The sequence below is a fragment of the Drosophila sulfurigaster genome, chromosome 3, assembly GCF_023558435.1.
Source record: "Drosophila sulfurigaster albostrigata strain 15112-1811.04 chromosome 3, ASM2355843v2, whole genome shotgun sequence".
Classification (NCBI taxonomy): Eukaryota; Metazoa; Arthropoda; class Insecta; order Diptera; family Drosophilidae; genus Drosophila; species Drosophila sulfurigaster.
In genome coordinates, this window is record NC_084883.1 from 19,294,044 (window position 1) to 19,309,211 (window position 15,168).

General features: G+C 42.4%; 2 protein-coding genes across 2 annotated transcripts; one reads left to right on the forward strand and one right to left on the reverse strand.

Annotated features, from left to right (window-relative positions):
- The first annotated feature begins 2,762 nt into the window (after positions 1-2,762).
- On the forward strand, positions 2,763-4,689 carry LOC133841971 (putative phosphatidate phosphatase). Its single transcript, XM_062274839.1, has one exon. The coding sequence runs from the start codon at positions 2,817-2,819 to the stop codon at positions 3,924-3,926; it is 1,110 nt and encodes a 369-aa protein (XP_062130823.1). The 5' UTR covers positions 2,763-2,816; the 3' UTR covers positions 3,927-4,689.
- A 3,540-nt stretch (positions 4,690-8,229) lies between these two features.
- LOC133845698 (trichohyalin) lies at positions 8,230-10,784 on the reverse strand. The gene has a single exon (XM_062280240.1). It carries the CDS (start codon positions 10,554-10,556, stop codon positions 8,925-8,927), a length of 1,632 nt encoding a protein of 543 aa, XP_062136224.1. The 5' UTR covers positions 10,557-10,784; the 3' UTR covers positions 8,230-8,924.
- Positions 10,785-15,168: the final 4,384 nt, after the last annotated feature.

Below are 15,168 nucleotides of genomic sequence, written 5' to 3' on the forward strand. Positions count from 1 at the left end.
TACTCCAATGGTCTAGAATGGGGAGAAGAAGGAGGCGTGGAGTAGAAGAAGGAGGAGTCGCTACAATGGGTAAGGGATTCGCAGTTGGCACTCCTTCATGCCAATGGCATTCGTCGAGTAAATGCAACTCTTTCATTATGCGCAAATGCCAAGAGTCTCGAGCAAACAGGCCTAAACAAACATACGGCAAGGCAAGCAAAAAAAAAAGAGGAGAAGAGCAATACATAAAGTAAACCTTGAAACAATTCAGCAGTTTCCTCATTAGCGTCGAAGAAATACGAGAGTGCAACAGATTCCAGTTGCGACAACTTCTCATCATCTCCTCATGCCTCACTCTCTCTCTGTCTCTCTTTATGTTCTGACAATGCGCTGACAACGCTGCCGACGGCGACGCAGCTAAATTGATAAGAAAAACATAGCATTGAAATTCAATATCAGTGCGAAATACACATAAAACATTGAAAAAGAGCCTCCTCCACAGTCTGCGCTGTGGTGGGTTCTCTTGTTGTTGTTGTTGTTGTTGTTGCTGTTGTCTCAGCAATCGACATTTGCTACCGGCAGCTGAAGCAGCGACTGCGACAGAGGCAGTGGCAGAAGCAGCGACAGCAGCAGCGCACGATCGTCGTCGCTTCAACTACGTCTACAACTCAGTCACAGTCTCAGTCACCGTCACCGTTGCCGTTGCCGTTGCCGTCGCCGTCGCAGTCAGATTCGGTCTACACTTCCAAACAAAACGACGACGTCGTCGCTCAGCACCGGATAGACAGCGTAGTGAGCGCGGCCAGCGAGGTTGCTTGTTTTTTTTCGCTGCCCAGGAAACCCACAGCCCACAGGCCCAAAAACCACCAACAACAATAACAACAAGAGCACAAGCAACAATTCAAGCCAACTACCAACTTACAACTTGCAACAACAACGTTCAACTGACAGTTGGTCTAGCAGGCCAATAGCGTTGATTTATTTAATTTGCGACGACTCCGAAATACATAAAAATACAACAAAATAAAAGCTGTGACCGGCAGTTTAAAGCCAAACTGCACGTGGTGCCATCTCCATCAACTCCTTCTCCACCAACTGTTGCAGCAACAGCAGCAGCAACAGCAGCAGCAGCGAGACAAAGGAAAATTCGCCTTTGAAGTGTGCGCGTGGATTTTTTTTAGAAAGCCAATCGCATTGATAAATAAATGCTCGAAAATAAATAAATGCGCAATTCGTGTGCAGAAAGAAAAAAACAACACCAAGTGAATGAACAGCGGGAATGAACAAGTGAAAAATGTTTGAATACTCGAAATACCCCAAAATAATTGAGTGTCTCAAACATTTCCTATAACTGCGGTGCCATTATAAAACCAAATCTGTCGTTGTCGCTGTTGTCGTTCGTCTCTATAGTCTCGGGATCAACTAGTGCCACTGCGATAAGGCGCATAAACAATTCGAAAGCGCGGCAAAAACAGTTTCGTTCCGAAAACGTGCCATGAAATGTGCAAAAACTACAATTTAACAGAATAGTAAACAAATTAATCAATTGTTAATAATTGAATTAAAATATACATCGTATTTTAAAGTGTGCAATAAAGCGAAGCTCAAAGTGTGAAATTTAAACACTTAAAATTTAACTTTATAATATTGATCCAATAAGTATGCAAATAATTCTGTTAAATCATTGCATCTGCATTTAATTGACTACGAAAAAGCAGAATTTATTACAATCATAAGTGAAAACTTTACTAACTCGATGTGATTCCGAACTCATTCCGAATTTTGAAGTGTAAGACTTTATTTTATTGCCAATGCAGCCTAACCCAATGAAGCTTATTTAATAAAAACTTAAACGAAAATAAAACAGATTTACTCCGAATATACATCAAATCAACACTGTTGTTAATAATAAACAATAACTCCAAAAAACGCCAAATAAATTTAAGTAATTTGGTAATTAATATAAAGCTTAAAACGGTGCTTAAGAATTAAAAACAAAATTTACTGCATTGACATTGAATTCCTGAACTGTAAACAAATCAATTTTTAAAACTCGCTGCCAAAATAATTCAACTAAATTGTAAATTCTACTCCAAAATTAACTTCGACTTGACGATTTGACAAACAAAAAGTGCAAAAGCAAATCAAGGACAAGAATAAAAAAGTGCCTATAAATTAAATCCCACCTTCAAACCGAACATTTAACCTAAATAGTTGAACTTTAAACAAATCAATCACTACAACTTGCGGCTAACATAACTCAACCAAACAAAGATTCCAGCATCACTTAACTCACTCTAAATTGACTCTGAATTTGTCAAACAAAAAGTGAAACTTAAATTAAAGACAAGTATTGAACTATAACTAAATCAAATTTACTGAAAAAGATATTAAAGCCGATTGACTTTTAACAAATCGATGATTAAAACCTGCAGTCTTAATAACTCAACGAAATAATAATTCCATTAGAACTTAACCCACTCAAAACTAAATCCGAAATTTGCAAAGTGATACAAAAATTAAAGACAAGTATTGCAAATTTTCTACAAATTCAATCCACGCTTCAAACCACAACAAAAACAAATTGACTTTTAGCAAATCGACCGTTTAAACTTGTCAATATAACTCAACTAAACAACAGTTCAAGCAGCGCTGCACTCACTCCGAATTAACTCCGAAATATCTATACAGAAATCTTCCTGCATATTCAATCAAATTCAAACCACAACTACAAAAAAGTTACTGCATTGACTGTTAGCAAATCAACTATTGAAACCCACTTTGCTGACTCCGAATTTACTCCGAATTAACTCCGAAATTACCAACAATCAATCACAATGCGCACGTTTAAGCGCGGATTTTACTGTGCGGATCTCTCGCTTCGCTATCCGTACCACGAATGCACGATCACGGTGCCCATGCTACTCGTGATGATGCTCCTAATGCCCATGCTCTTCATCAGCGTGGTGGAGATCATGCGCATCTGTCGCCATCTGCGCATGCGGCAATATCTGCGCAATTTGTGGCGAGCGCAGGCAACATTCAGCTTCGGCTTCATCGCCACCTATCTGACAACGGAGCTGGCCAAGCACGTGGTGGGTCGACTGCGTCCGCATTTCTACAGTGCCTGCCAGCCGCGACTGCACGACGGCACCAGCTGCTCGGATGCCCACAATGCCGATGTTTACGTGCAGCAATTCTACTGCAGCAATCGCAATCTATCGACGCAACAGTTGCGCGAGCTGCACGTTAGTTTTCCCAGCGCCCACAGCAGTCTCAGCTTCTATTCGATGTGTCTGCTGGCCTTCTATGTGCACAGTGTGTGGCAGGGACGCGGCAGTGTGCGCGTCATGAGGCACATTCTCCAGTTTCTGTTGCTCATGGCCGCGTTGTATGTCTCGCTGAGCCGTGTGGCCGACTATTGGCACCATTGGTCCGATGTCTTGGCTGGTGCCGTGTTGGGCGTTGTCTATGCCACAATCACGGCCATTTATGTGGGCGATCTGTTGCATGCACGGCCGCCGCACAACGTTAATCCCGTTGCACTCGGCTACGTGTGTGCGCCAACCAGTTGCTGCTGCAGTTGCCACCACCAGCGCCATCTTAATCATAATCACCATCATCATCATCATCACCAGCTCCTGGGTGAGAATAATAATTCGACGACGTCCACAAAGGTGCATTTCTTGGCTGCCGCCGCCGCCGCTGTGGCAGCCACACCGCACCACACCGATTGTGGGCAGCACCACATTGAGGTAGACGACAATATCGAGATCGACATCGACGACAGCAGAGACGATCGCGACGACTGCGACGACGATGACGACGGCAGCAGCAGCAGCGACGCTGACGTTGACTACAAGCTGCCCACAACGCGTAATCCGACGCCGTCGCCACCGCCCCCGCCACCGCATTCTGGAACGCTGAGCTTGCCAAATGCGGTCTAAGAAAGAGAAAGAGAAGGAGAAGGAGAAACTTATCTGTTTTGGATTTGGTGGGGTAAATGCCCATTGTGCATTACGACAAAATTTCGACAATTTTTCCATTTAGAAATCGAAGCAAAACACCGAAAAAAACCAAGAAAAAAAAAATGTGATAAGCGCGCGGCGCAACTCTTTTTACCTGATATGCACAGTAGAGTAGACCATGCTCAGACCAAGTACTCTGCATGATTTACGAAATCCAATGCCTCAAGACACGAGCACACACATTGTGCAACACTCTGTGCGGTGCTGTGTGCTGTGGTGCTGTGGTGCAACAGTCTGGCAACGCTGCGGGCGCGCACAGTGGTCACGAAACGTGTTGTGGGCCAGCAGAAGCAGAAAAAGGCAAATCTTGCACATTAAATTAAAAGAAAATTTAATTTGATTTGGCAGTGGCAACGACGACGACGACAACAACGATGACGACGACTTTGGCGTATCTCTTGCCCCGTCTATCTGCCTCGTCTTGTGGCTACTACGGCGGCCGGGCGCTTGTTTTGTTTGTAAACAAAGCCGCAGTCACGTCGCAGCCGCCTCTTTGAAGTGCCAACAACAACAACTTGCTTCAATCAGCTGGCACAATCTGCAGCTGCAGTCGCCGTCAACTGCGACTGCGACTGCGACGTCGAAGTTGCTGCATAGTTTTCATTGCTTGCGCAGAGATAAGGCCTTATAAATAATGAACAAATTACAAATAAAAAAACAAAATCTGAAAACAATATTAAAAGAGACAGTTGTAGTTAAAGCACTCTAACAATTCATTATAAAAGATTTATTGAACAAAAAATATAAATAAAAACAATTTATTAGCATTTACTTAGTGTTAATTGAATGTGTGAAAGAGAGAGACAGAGATGTTGTTTGCTCTTTCGTTTGTGGAGGGACAAGTGTTTGTTCTCCGCTATAATAAATAACACTTGTTTGTTTATTGTTCAATTGATTTATGGAAATTACTGCGAGGGGGGGACACTTTATAAATATATTTCAAATATTCACTGCAAAATTCATAGAATTCTTATCTCCTCGGCAATTTCTTGTGGTTCCAAGATCTCTTATCACACGGCGTCAGATAAGACAAAGAAAAAAAGCACCAACCAGCTTTTTGCTGATAGCTCTTGTCGATAAAACAAATATTTCTGTAATTGTGGTTTACCCCCGAGCACAAATTGTGAATAAACTACGAGCTTGTAGTACGAGTACTTAGGCGTGTTCCCTATCTAATCATATATACTAAGTAAACTTGCAGGAATTTCATAATCATATCTTGTGGAACTACGCTGCGACTGATAAATCAATATAAACATATTGTCTTTGCACATTCATAAGACATTTGGCGCCGTGCTGCCAACACTTGCTTTGGGTCAACAAAATGAAATTCGAATATGCTTAAACTTTCCATTTATTCTGTGGGTAAAATTGATCTTGATCTGAACACAACTGAAGAAGAAAATCGCAATTCGATAAAAATCAAAACACCAAGCGTAATTTTGAAGTTTGATTCTTGTTAAATACAATAATAACTTTTTATGATTCCTTAACTTTTGTTTGCGAACAGATAAAAATTGTAGTAGTTGTATAAGAAATATATTTGTATGTATATTTTGCACTCTGTGGTATATTTTAATGTAGTACTATACTATATGTAGCATTTGGTATATGCAGTATATTAATATGGTTTTATTTTGCTTTCATTAAAAATAGGTAGCGGGTATCTCCCAGTCGAGCTCAGTCGACTGTAGCTTTCTTAGTTATTTTTTGTCTTTAGTTACTTCAATGGTTTTTAGCAACTATTTATATACTTTATTCTCCGCATTCGAAGAAAATAAAAGTTAGCCAGCAATAAGAAAATAATACTTTAATCCTTCTGATAATCACCACACGTGTCATTAAGGCTTAATGCTTTCAAGATTTAGAGCTGACATATTGAATTGCAATTCAATTGTACAATAAATATGCTTCTTTCAATTGCGAATTGTTTATAAACTATATTTTCAGTGCTTATTATAAAAATGTACTTCACATTCTGCCCACAACACAATTCCATCGAATTGCAATTCTGTTCCCATATCATATAGCTGATATGGAAACTATTGGCCTAAATTAGACATTTTTATATAAGAAAACTTTATGAATTCTTTATAAATCATCATAAAACCTATCATTACTTTATGGCGAATGACTGCGTTCTATTTTTCGATAGTGTCCAAAAGAATATTCGCTTGAAGTTTGTTTATACTGAAAATACACTCGATAAGCAACAGTTGCGGATATTGAGTGATTGCTCTCTTATAGATTTTCTATTTGATTGATAATTACATAATGCTATTTAAGCAACCGAAATCAATTTGCTCAGTTGCTCTTGTATGACCTCCATGTAGTATTTGCTTGCCGCAAATCCATTTTGATGGAACTCTGCTCGCATTCGTATTCGTATTTTGCATTGGCATAATTAAGTGAATTGCCAATCTACTTATCTCCGCTCTCGTATATATTGATTTTTACCTTCCCTCCCCTCCCATCCGCCCACACACTATATGCTAGATAATACTTACAAGTACTTGTAGTTAGCATGTCAGGAAAACGTACGATTGATGTTTAAATTTGTGCAATTGAGGTGCATTACCTATTCACCTAGATATGCATACACTTTGGAGATACATTTACAGCGAGATACGGATACTGAGATACAGATATCTGCCGCTTTTGAACTGCCTTCAAGTACAACGACAAAAGACTTTTGTGGTCCACACAGATGCGAAAACCGCAGAGGCAAAAGCGAAAACCACAGCGAGAAAAGCCATAGAAATAAAACGCAAAACTAAAGCCGAGCAATTTATTTTTAAGCACACATATCGTAGATACTCGTTGCTACTCGAAGATACCAATACCATACCATTCGCATATTCGAATACTCACATATGAAGGGGGGCAACAAAAGATCTCTTTACTAATACAAAACAATTGTGTGCAATCTTGCAGATAAATTTCGTCTACTATTTTGAGGGTGGGGCATGTGTGTGCGTGTGTCTGTGTGTGTGTGTGCCATTGAGTGCAATGCAGCAGCTGCATTTTACTATTTTTTCCAATTACAATATCTGTTTCTTGGCTTTTTACCTTTTGCCGCACATGATATTTATAAATGCCAACGAATCCTGCCAAACAGTGGGCCAAAAAAATACTTTCCCATCGCTGGGGTGAGATTTGCAATGGATTCAAAATATATTTATAACTAAAATTATGAAGTGAAATCAAATATTATTATGTCTGCAGCTAGTAAAATATAAATATTAATTTGAAAATTAATTTCGATAAATTTCATGCTCATTTTAGGTCTTCCCATACTAGTAATAGTAATAGTACAAAATCTGCTTCTACAAGTAAATAATATCGTTGACTAAAATTTAAAAAAATTGAAATTCAATCATATATATATCAATCATATAATTATGCAATATTGAGTTCAATTATTTTGTCAAATTATGTGTATTTCGTGTTTGTTTTACTGTATACATTATTATATTAACGGATTATGCGAATCAATAATGTTGTTTGAATCTTTTCGCAGCTTTCCACTGTTGCTGACAGACTTCTTTGCCTCACATGCCGCACATCAGCGTCAGCTTCGACATCAGCATCGACGTCGACATCGATGCATAGTTTGTCTCAGCGACTCTATTGACATTTCCTCAAAAACTTTTCTCATCAATTCATGTCAGTGTGCGGGAGTCTGCGTGTGTGTGCGTGTGTATGTGTGTGTGTTAGTACTTGTAAATACGACAACGTTTATTGTCATTGGAATTATTACTGCCACATGCGAGAGCGAAGCGAACCGAAGGCAGCCAGCCAGAGAGTCTGCCAGTTTTCCATGCCGTCTCCAGCGTCAACTTCATTGTAGGTAGACATCACAATGGTTGCTAGGGGAAAACCTGTTTTTCAGTTTGGCTTTTCTTTGCCAGCACTGTTAGGAAGGGGGGGTGGAGGGAAAGGAGCATTGCAGGAATCATATGCAGGAGCAGGGACAGGCAAGAGAGAGGTGGAGGTCTCTTTGGGGGTCTCTCTAGCAATGTCTTGCGTATTTTTTTGGCGTATGCGAAAATTTAACGAATCATGAAATACGATAATTGAACCATGCACAAGAGTTCTTCGTTGTCGACGGCAACTGAGGCTGAGACTGAGACGCTAGCATCGACGCAAGGCATCTTGAGCTTCAGTTTCAGCGTCAGTTGCTGCTTTGTTTGCCTCCCTTCCCGCTCCCCACCACACTCTATTCTACACATGTGTGTTGCGTTGCGTATGTGTGTGGCATAATAAAATTTTATTGTAGCCAAAAGTTGCTACCACTTTTTCACGGTAGTGAGGCGTAGTTTTTTGGCATGTGCACAACTCGTCGTCTCTCGTAATTGTTTGTGGTGTGTGTTTGTGACTGCCTCGAGCTGCCAGAGTCAGCCAAGTTAGGCCAAGACATCTTTGGAATGGCAAACTGAGCACCCAGCTGGTTAGAAATTAGCGCCATGTGAATGTGTTTGCGTGTGTGTGTGCGTGTGGGATTGAAAGGTCTTTAGTTGGATCTGGATGTGAATAACTGTGAGCACGCAACAATGTCATGGTTATAGCGTCAATGCCTTTGATTTCATTTCCAGCCAACTTAAGCTGCGGTTGCCCAATTCCTGTAGCATACTTTCAGGCGGAAGCTTAAATTTGCTTAAGCTTCACTATTAAATCGACATTTTACGATTGCCACAGTTTTGTGGTTCATTTTATTGAGTAAACCATATTTCAATCAATTATTTGAGTGCATTATTGTGTGGTGCTTATCTTAATTTATTATACGTTTATACGTAGTTCAGCAAAGTTCAAGTTCACATTGCAAGGTGGTAGAAAAGTGTTGCATACTTCTAGGCGCGCTATGTTAATACAAACTGACTGCGACGACTGCCGCAAGCTATGCCGCTTTTAATCGCTTTAGCGTATGCGATTGCGGTTGCGCGAGCTTTGAATGTTCTTTAGCTGCTTCTCAACCTCTTTTAAGTATTTCTCTGGCAAACAATTCTCTCGCATCGCTGCGATCTTCGAGCTGATCACATGCTTGATGTTGGCATCTCGTTGCTGCTCTTGCTCCAACCATTTTTGCATTCGATCCTGCTCGATGTCAGCGCGTCGTCGTCGCTCCGCCTCCTTCTCCGTCATCTGTTGCTTGAGATCACGTCTATAGACTTGACTGCGCTCCTCTCGTTCGCGATCCAAGCGTCGCTGCTTCTCCTCCTCGTCACGCATGCGTTCCAGCACCTTGTTGAACTCCTCTTCGGCATGGGCAATCTCCTGGGCAATGCGTTGCTTCATCTCCTGCGCCTGCTGGGCACGCGACTCGAGGAGATCGCGTTCGGCCATTCTCTTGGCCATCGCTGCCTCCTTTTCGCGCTGGCGGTACTCGCGCTCCACACGATTGCGTTCCTTGAGATACTTCAGCTCCTCGTTGGTTTCGCGAGTCTCCTGCGCCTCGGCTGCGATTGTGTAGATGCGCTGCTGTCGCCGCTCAAACTCCTTCTTCAGCAGCTTCTGTGTGTCCTTGAGCTGACGCTCCTTGGCCTGCTTCTCACGCATATAAGCCGCCACACGCAGCTCAGCCAAACGCTCCTGCTCGATGAGCATTGTCTTGAACACGCTGGACATCTCTCGTATGCGCTGCAGCTCCTCACGAAAACGGAGTTTCCTCAGCTGTATGAAGTTGCGCTGTCGCTCCTCCTCCTCGCGTATCAACTCGGTTGCCTTCTTCAAATGCTTGGCCTCAGCAGCCACACGTTGTGCCTCGAGGAATCGTTGATTCTCCCGCTCACTCAGCTGCTGGCGAATGTCCTGCGCATACTTTGCTCGCTTCTCGATCTCCAAACGTTCGCGTTCGTCTTCAGCACTCAACGCTTGCTTGGCCCGCTCGTTGACCATTTTGGCCAGACGCTCGTCGTCTTCGCGCAACGCTTTAGCCATTTGCTGCTTCTCTTGGATCTGCGCCTCACGCACCGCCTTGCACTTGGCATCGAGTATCATGCGATTGATGCGCTTCACGTCCTCCTCCTGCTCCTGCTTTGCCAGCAGAGCACGACTTAGCACCGTGTTCTGCTCCTCCAAGGCGGCACTCACCTCCTCGCATTGCGGCTCCACTTTTTCCGCCTTGCGTGCCGCATCGATGGCCTTGAAGCGTTGCTTCGTCTCTTCGACTAGCTGCAGTTGCCGGCGATGTTCTGTTTCGCTCCTCTCGATGGCCTGCAGCTTGTCATCGATGCTCACCACCTGACATTGTTGCTTCAGCCGCTTGAGCTCAGCGGGTCGCAGCACCAGCTCCTTGGCACCTTGATTGCGTCGCCGTTCGCGTTCATTGCGCTTTAATTGCTTCTGATCGAAGGCAGCAAATTGTTCGCTGCGTCGCCGATAGCTCATGTAACTCGGTGGATTGGCGGCCATCGATGTCATGGGTCTAAAGCCACCCGGAGGCGGACGATAGGCTGCGGTCTGGGCCCGTGCTCTTAGCTCTTGGCATCGTTGCTTCAGCTGCGCCTCGGCGCTCACAAAACGCACATTGCAGGCCGATAGACAAGGCATGTTGCAAGAAGATGTTGCTCTAAAATTTGGCTTCAATTCACTGTGGATGGAATATTTTCACTGCGTTCAAAATGTGTACAGCAGTTGAGATAGTAACTATGCGGTCTCCGGTTTGTTTGTTTTGCCTTGTTTAGACCGCAAGCGAGGGTCACCTTGGCAGCGGGTCTGGTAACCCTGGCATTGCACACCTCGTTACTCATACGCAGCGTTGGAGTGGGGAAAACACTGTGGGGGGATATTTTCAGTTTATTGGCGGCATTAAACTTACAGACTAAGCGAGGAATGTAAAAAAAAAAAAGATAAAAAAATATAAATGATTGCATTTTTAAATACAAATTAATATATAATAAAGATGATTTAGTTTATCTTCCTAAAATGTATAAAGATTAAAATTATCATTTAAAATCACATATGAATATAGAATTCGAATTGTTAGAAACATTTTTGAAAAAGTTGTTCTTATATTACTTTACATTCGCTTACAGTTTATCGTTGAATGGGGAATTACATTTAATATTCTATCTTCTTTTCATATAAACTGAAACTGTTTTGAAACTTAAGTATATATTTTTTACCTGTTTGTTACTAAGTGTAACCTTAGCCTTTGTTTTTATAACATTCTAAAATATTATTTTACATCTCTAAGTCTTTGCAAATAAAGCCCGTCAGTGGAAATCTTTTCTGTTCAACCTTAACATTAATGTGTTTTTCATTTCGAGAGCTTGTATAAAATATTTAAGCAACAAAAACTTGCTTAAATTTCCCATTGTGCCAATCGAACTGGTGATGGAATTGAATTTCTACTTTTTCTTCCAATTTTTGGGGAAGAAAGAGAAACATGTTATTCACTTTGAAGTCTGCAGCTCAGCAACTGTTTAGCTTGTTATCTATTTTACCCACTGACCAAACATTTGAGCAAACCCAACCGAAGCCACAAAACAGAGAGCTGAATTCTGAAATAGTAGAAGAAGATGGAGAGCTTGAGCTAGTGCGTCCTTCGATTGCGGACATCAGAAATGCAACGAAGCATAAATTTTGGAGCCTTATGATTTATGCGTCATGCTCAAGGACAAAATGTCCAACAACTACACACAGAAACACTCACACACACACACACACGGCTGTTCAATGATGTGTGTGAATGTGCAAAAGAAGTCAGCAATTATGCGGCATACAAAAGCAATAAGCCAACAAAATTCACACATTGTGGCCATTCGTCGAGGGTGAGAAGGAGCTCGTAAGTAAAAACTCACTCGGATTTGGCAACTGGACATTTGAGATATCATAAGAGGATGTCCAAGAGCTGTTGCCTGCTGCCTGCTGCCCATCCAATCGGTCAGCAATGGCCAATGCCCAGTTGGGCGTGTTGCAAGTCTAAGCTGGCAAAGTTTACGGCCACACATACAAATTAACTTGACCAAAGAGAGAGCGAGCAACAGACAGCCCAGCTGCCACGCCCACATTGTCAAACACACACGCACACACACAGAGTGGGGGTGAAAAGGAGGGAAAGAGAGGGAGAGGGAGAGAAACCTAAAACTAAACTGGCATTCACAGCGATTTCTGCTGACTTTAATAAAAAGTTTGCGCAATGAAAACTTTCACTCTATGCCGAGTCCTTTTTCCTAGCACACACTTCACACAGATGCATTCAGGCGTTAAAGTCAACTTAAGCTCACTCTGGCCTCCCATTTACCATTTTACCGTTTCACCATTTCCCCACCATTTCTCCCCCCACCCGGCCACAGGGGAGACGCCTCTCCATGACGCTCCATGGGGAGCACATTGCCAGCCGCAAATGTAAATTGACATTTTCGAGTGCACGATTGAGCAAATGAACGCAATTTCTTTTCTTTTCTCCTACGTATTTTTTTTCTCTTTTTTTTTTTTTGGTGAACCTTTTGGCCAAGTGTAATGGTAGTCAAGTTGTTGGATTAGCAGCAGCAGCAGCAGCAGTGAGAGAGAGAGCTAAAGAGGTCATGCATGAGCGCTTCGCACATGGACTCCTTGATTACATGCAAAATGCTGGCAGCAACAGCAGCAGGCGAGGCTAAAGGTTCACGCTCAGGCCTCATTAGAGCGTTCTTAGCCCAGGCTTAAGACCCTAATTTATGCGCCTTCCACGAAGAAATCCCTTCAGCGTAATTGAGACTGCACTTGATTTAGGTCTAAGCACACGATTAGCTGAGTTAGTTTATCGCCACGACGTTAGCTAATAATATTTTTCTCTCTTTTTCTCTTTATCTACTTGCAGGTAAGTGGCAGCGAGAATCTAATGCCAAACAGCACTCAAAACATCACTCACAAGCGAGCCAGACAAATGTGTGAAACTTTAGCCACAAAAGTTTTTGGACGTTTCAAAAATATTTCGCTGGAATCGTCAGTGTCAAGTGAGTCTTATGTGTCTTGTCTGGGTGTCTGAGTGCATTACGCATACGCCACGTTTGCGTACGTGGCAGTGGCACCCAACGGGCCTATTACAATAGCTCTGCTGCAGCCGTCAAATGCCTTTTGCCATATGATTCATTGCTCTGCATAGAGAAGAAGGAGGCGGAGGAGGAGGAGAGAAGAGGAGCGGTATGTTGCTGCTGCCTCTTGCAGACATTGCGTGTGTCGACTTATTTGCATAAATTATGTTGGGACAGGCGAGAGAGCACACTGGACCAGGCGGCAGCTTGATTTGAAGAGCTACTAGGAGCCGGCGCCAAGCTACTTACCAACAACCAAACAACTCTCTGCTCTGTTTATATAAATTTCCCACTGACAGACATTCGATTTCCGGCTGCAGATTCAGACTCGATGTTTCGTTTCGTTTTGTTCGTTTACATTTTCCATAAACATGTGCTGGGATTTTGCGAACCTTCAGCCTGACAACTTTGCATAACTTTGTGCGAGAATTATTGATCGTCGGCAGCTTTCAAGTTCGCTTGGCAACAACTTCTACGCCCTCGCCCTCTCCCTCTCCTCTTGCCATTCCACGACAGGCAACTTAAGCAATTTCATGCAGTTTCCTGTCGTCGTCGTCGTCGTCCTTCGTCTTCTTCTACTATGATGTGCTCAGGACTAAGAGCACGTCATTTATACTGTACGCATATTTTTATTTATTTGCCAACATATTTTCCAGCCAGATCTCTCAGACGCACACTCCCGCTTTCCCCTTTGCACACACACACACATTACTCATACGCATCGTTGAACTTATGTTTTGGTCAATTTTTTAACAGCATGTTGTGCTCCCGTCTCCCGCCATAAATTTCCACACATTTTCATTGTAAATTAATTTTATTTTATTTTTGTGTGCAGCCTTTTCTCATTTTCCCAAACATTTTGATTCATTGCGACGCATATGTTTGCTGGTCTCTGAAATAGACTGCCGCAAAATGTTGTCCTGATTAATTGGAACACATGACAAATACAGCAAATTCAACTATGGAACTCATGTTTTCGATTAGTTTATTTGCTCTAATCATCCATCAATTAATGCAATCTTCGGCTCACAGATTGTGCTAATTATTTTGGCCCAGTGTCAACATGTCGTTGTATTTGATTCGAGTTCAGCTTTCAATCAAGCTAGCAAATCATCAATGATTGTGGGAGTCAATTGAATGCTAAACTGAAGATACATATAAGATATACTTGTTGTTTTACTCTGTATATAATTTGGCTTTTGCTTGGCCCTTTTGTGTTGTTTCTCTGGCTGGACATGTAAACAAATTTCATTGGAATAAAATTTTAATCATGCTGCAGTACGAAACAAGTTTCGCCTTACGTGTTTTTCTCGAACTCGTTCTCGTTCTCCGTTCCCGTTGTGCTGCAATCTTATGTGCATGCCACGGGAAATATAATTTATATTTAATCCAACACACAAACAAGTCATTAACCATATTTGGCCAGCCTCGGTCTGACATCTTCTGCTGCATGTAAAATTGAAATTTATGAAGACTGCAGCAAAGAATTACGGTCTCTGTCTCAGTTCTCTTTGCTGTCGCCCTCTCTTCGCTGTTTTATTTTTTATTTTGTCGTTGTCACTGTTTCGGGATACTTGCAAGGAATTTCTCTGCGATGGGTTGTACCTTTTGGTTTATTTATGGTGATGCCGATAAGATGTCAGGTTGGGTCAGGTTGGTGGTCAATTGCTGTTCCATTGTGAGTCACTTGCTCATCATCGCCATATGGGCGAGCTGGTTCAATTTGTCATTGGCTTTTTCTCTATTGATTGTCTGTCTGCGATCGGCACAATTTAAATTCAATATATGTGCGAGCAATGTTCCCCCAGTTGAATCAGCTGCAAATTCGCAGAAATTCAAATTGAATTTATTCATATTCTGGGCGTAGTTCAAGCACTTGTATTATAGAAACCGCACGCGTACGTGCAGCGTTCCACAGACAGAGACGGAGCAAGGGAATGAGTGAGAGACGGTAATATTAAAAGAGAGAAAGGGAGAGTCGATGGCGTCGCCGGCGTTGACGTTGGCGCCTTTTGACGCGGACGCCGCTGTCGCCGTCGATGTTGCGATTGCGATTGCGATTACGTGATGTTTTAATCAATTTCTGAAGTCGATCCTCCGTAAACAAACTGAATGCAAGTGCAACATGGATGCCAACAACAATA

Coding starts and splice junctions, on each gene's coding strand:
- LOC133841971 (XM_062274839.1), top strand. CDS start 2,817: ATGCGCACGTTTAAGCGCGGATTTTACTGTGCGGATCTCTCGCTTCGC.
- LOC133845698 (XM_062280240.1), bottom strand. CDS start 10,556: ATGCCTTGTCTATCGGCCTGCAATGTGCGTTTTGTGAGCGCCGAGGCG.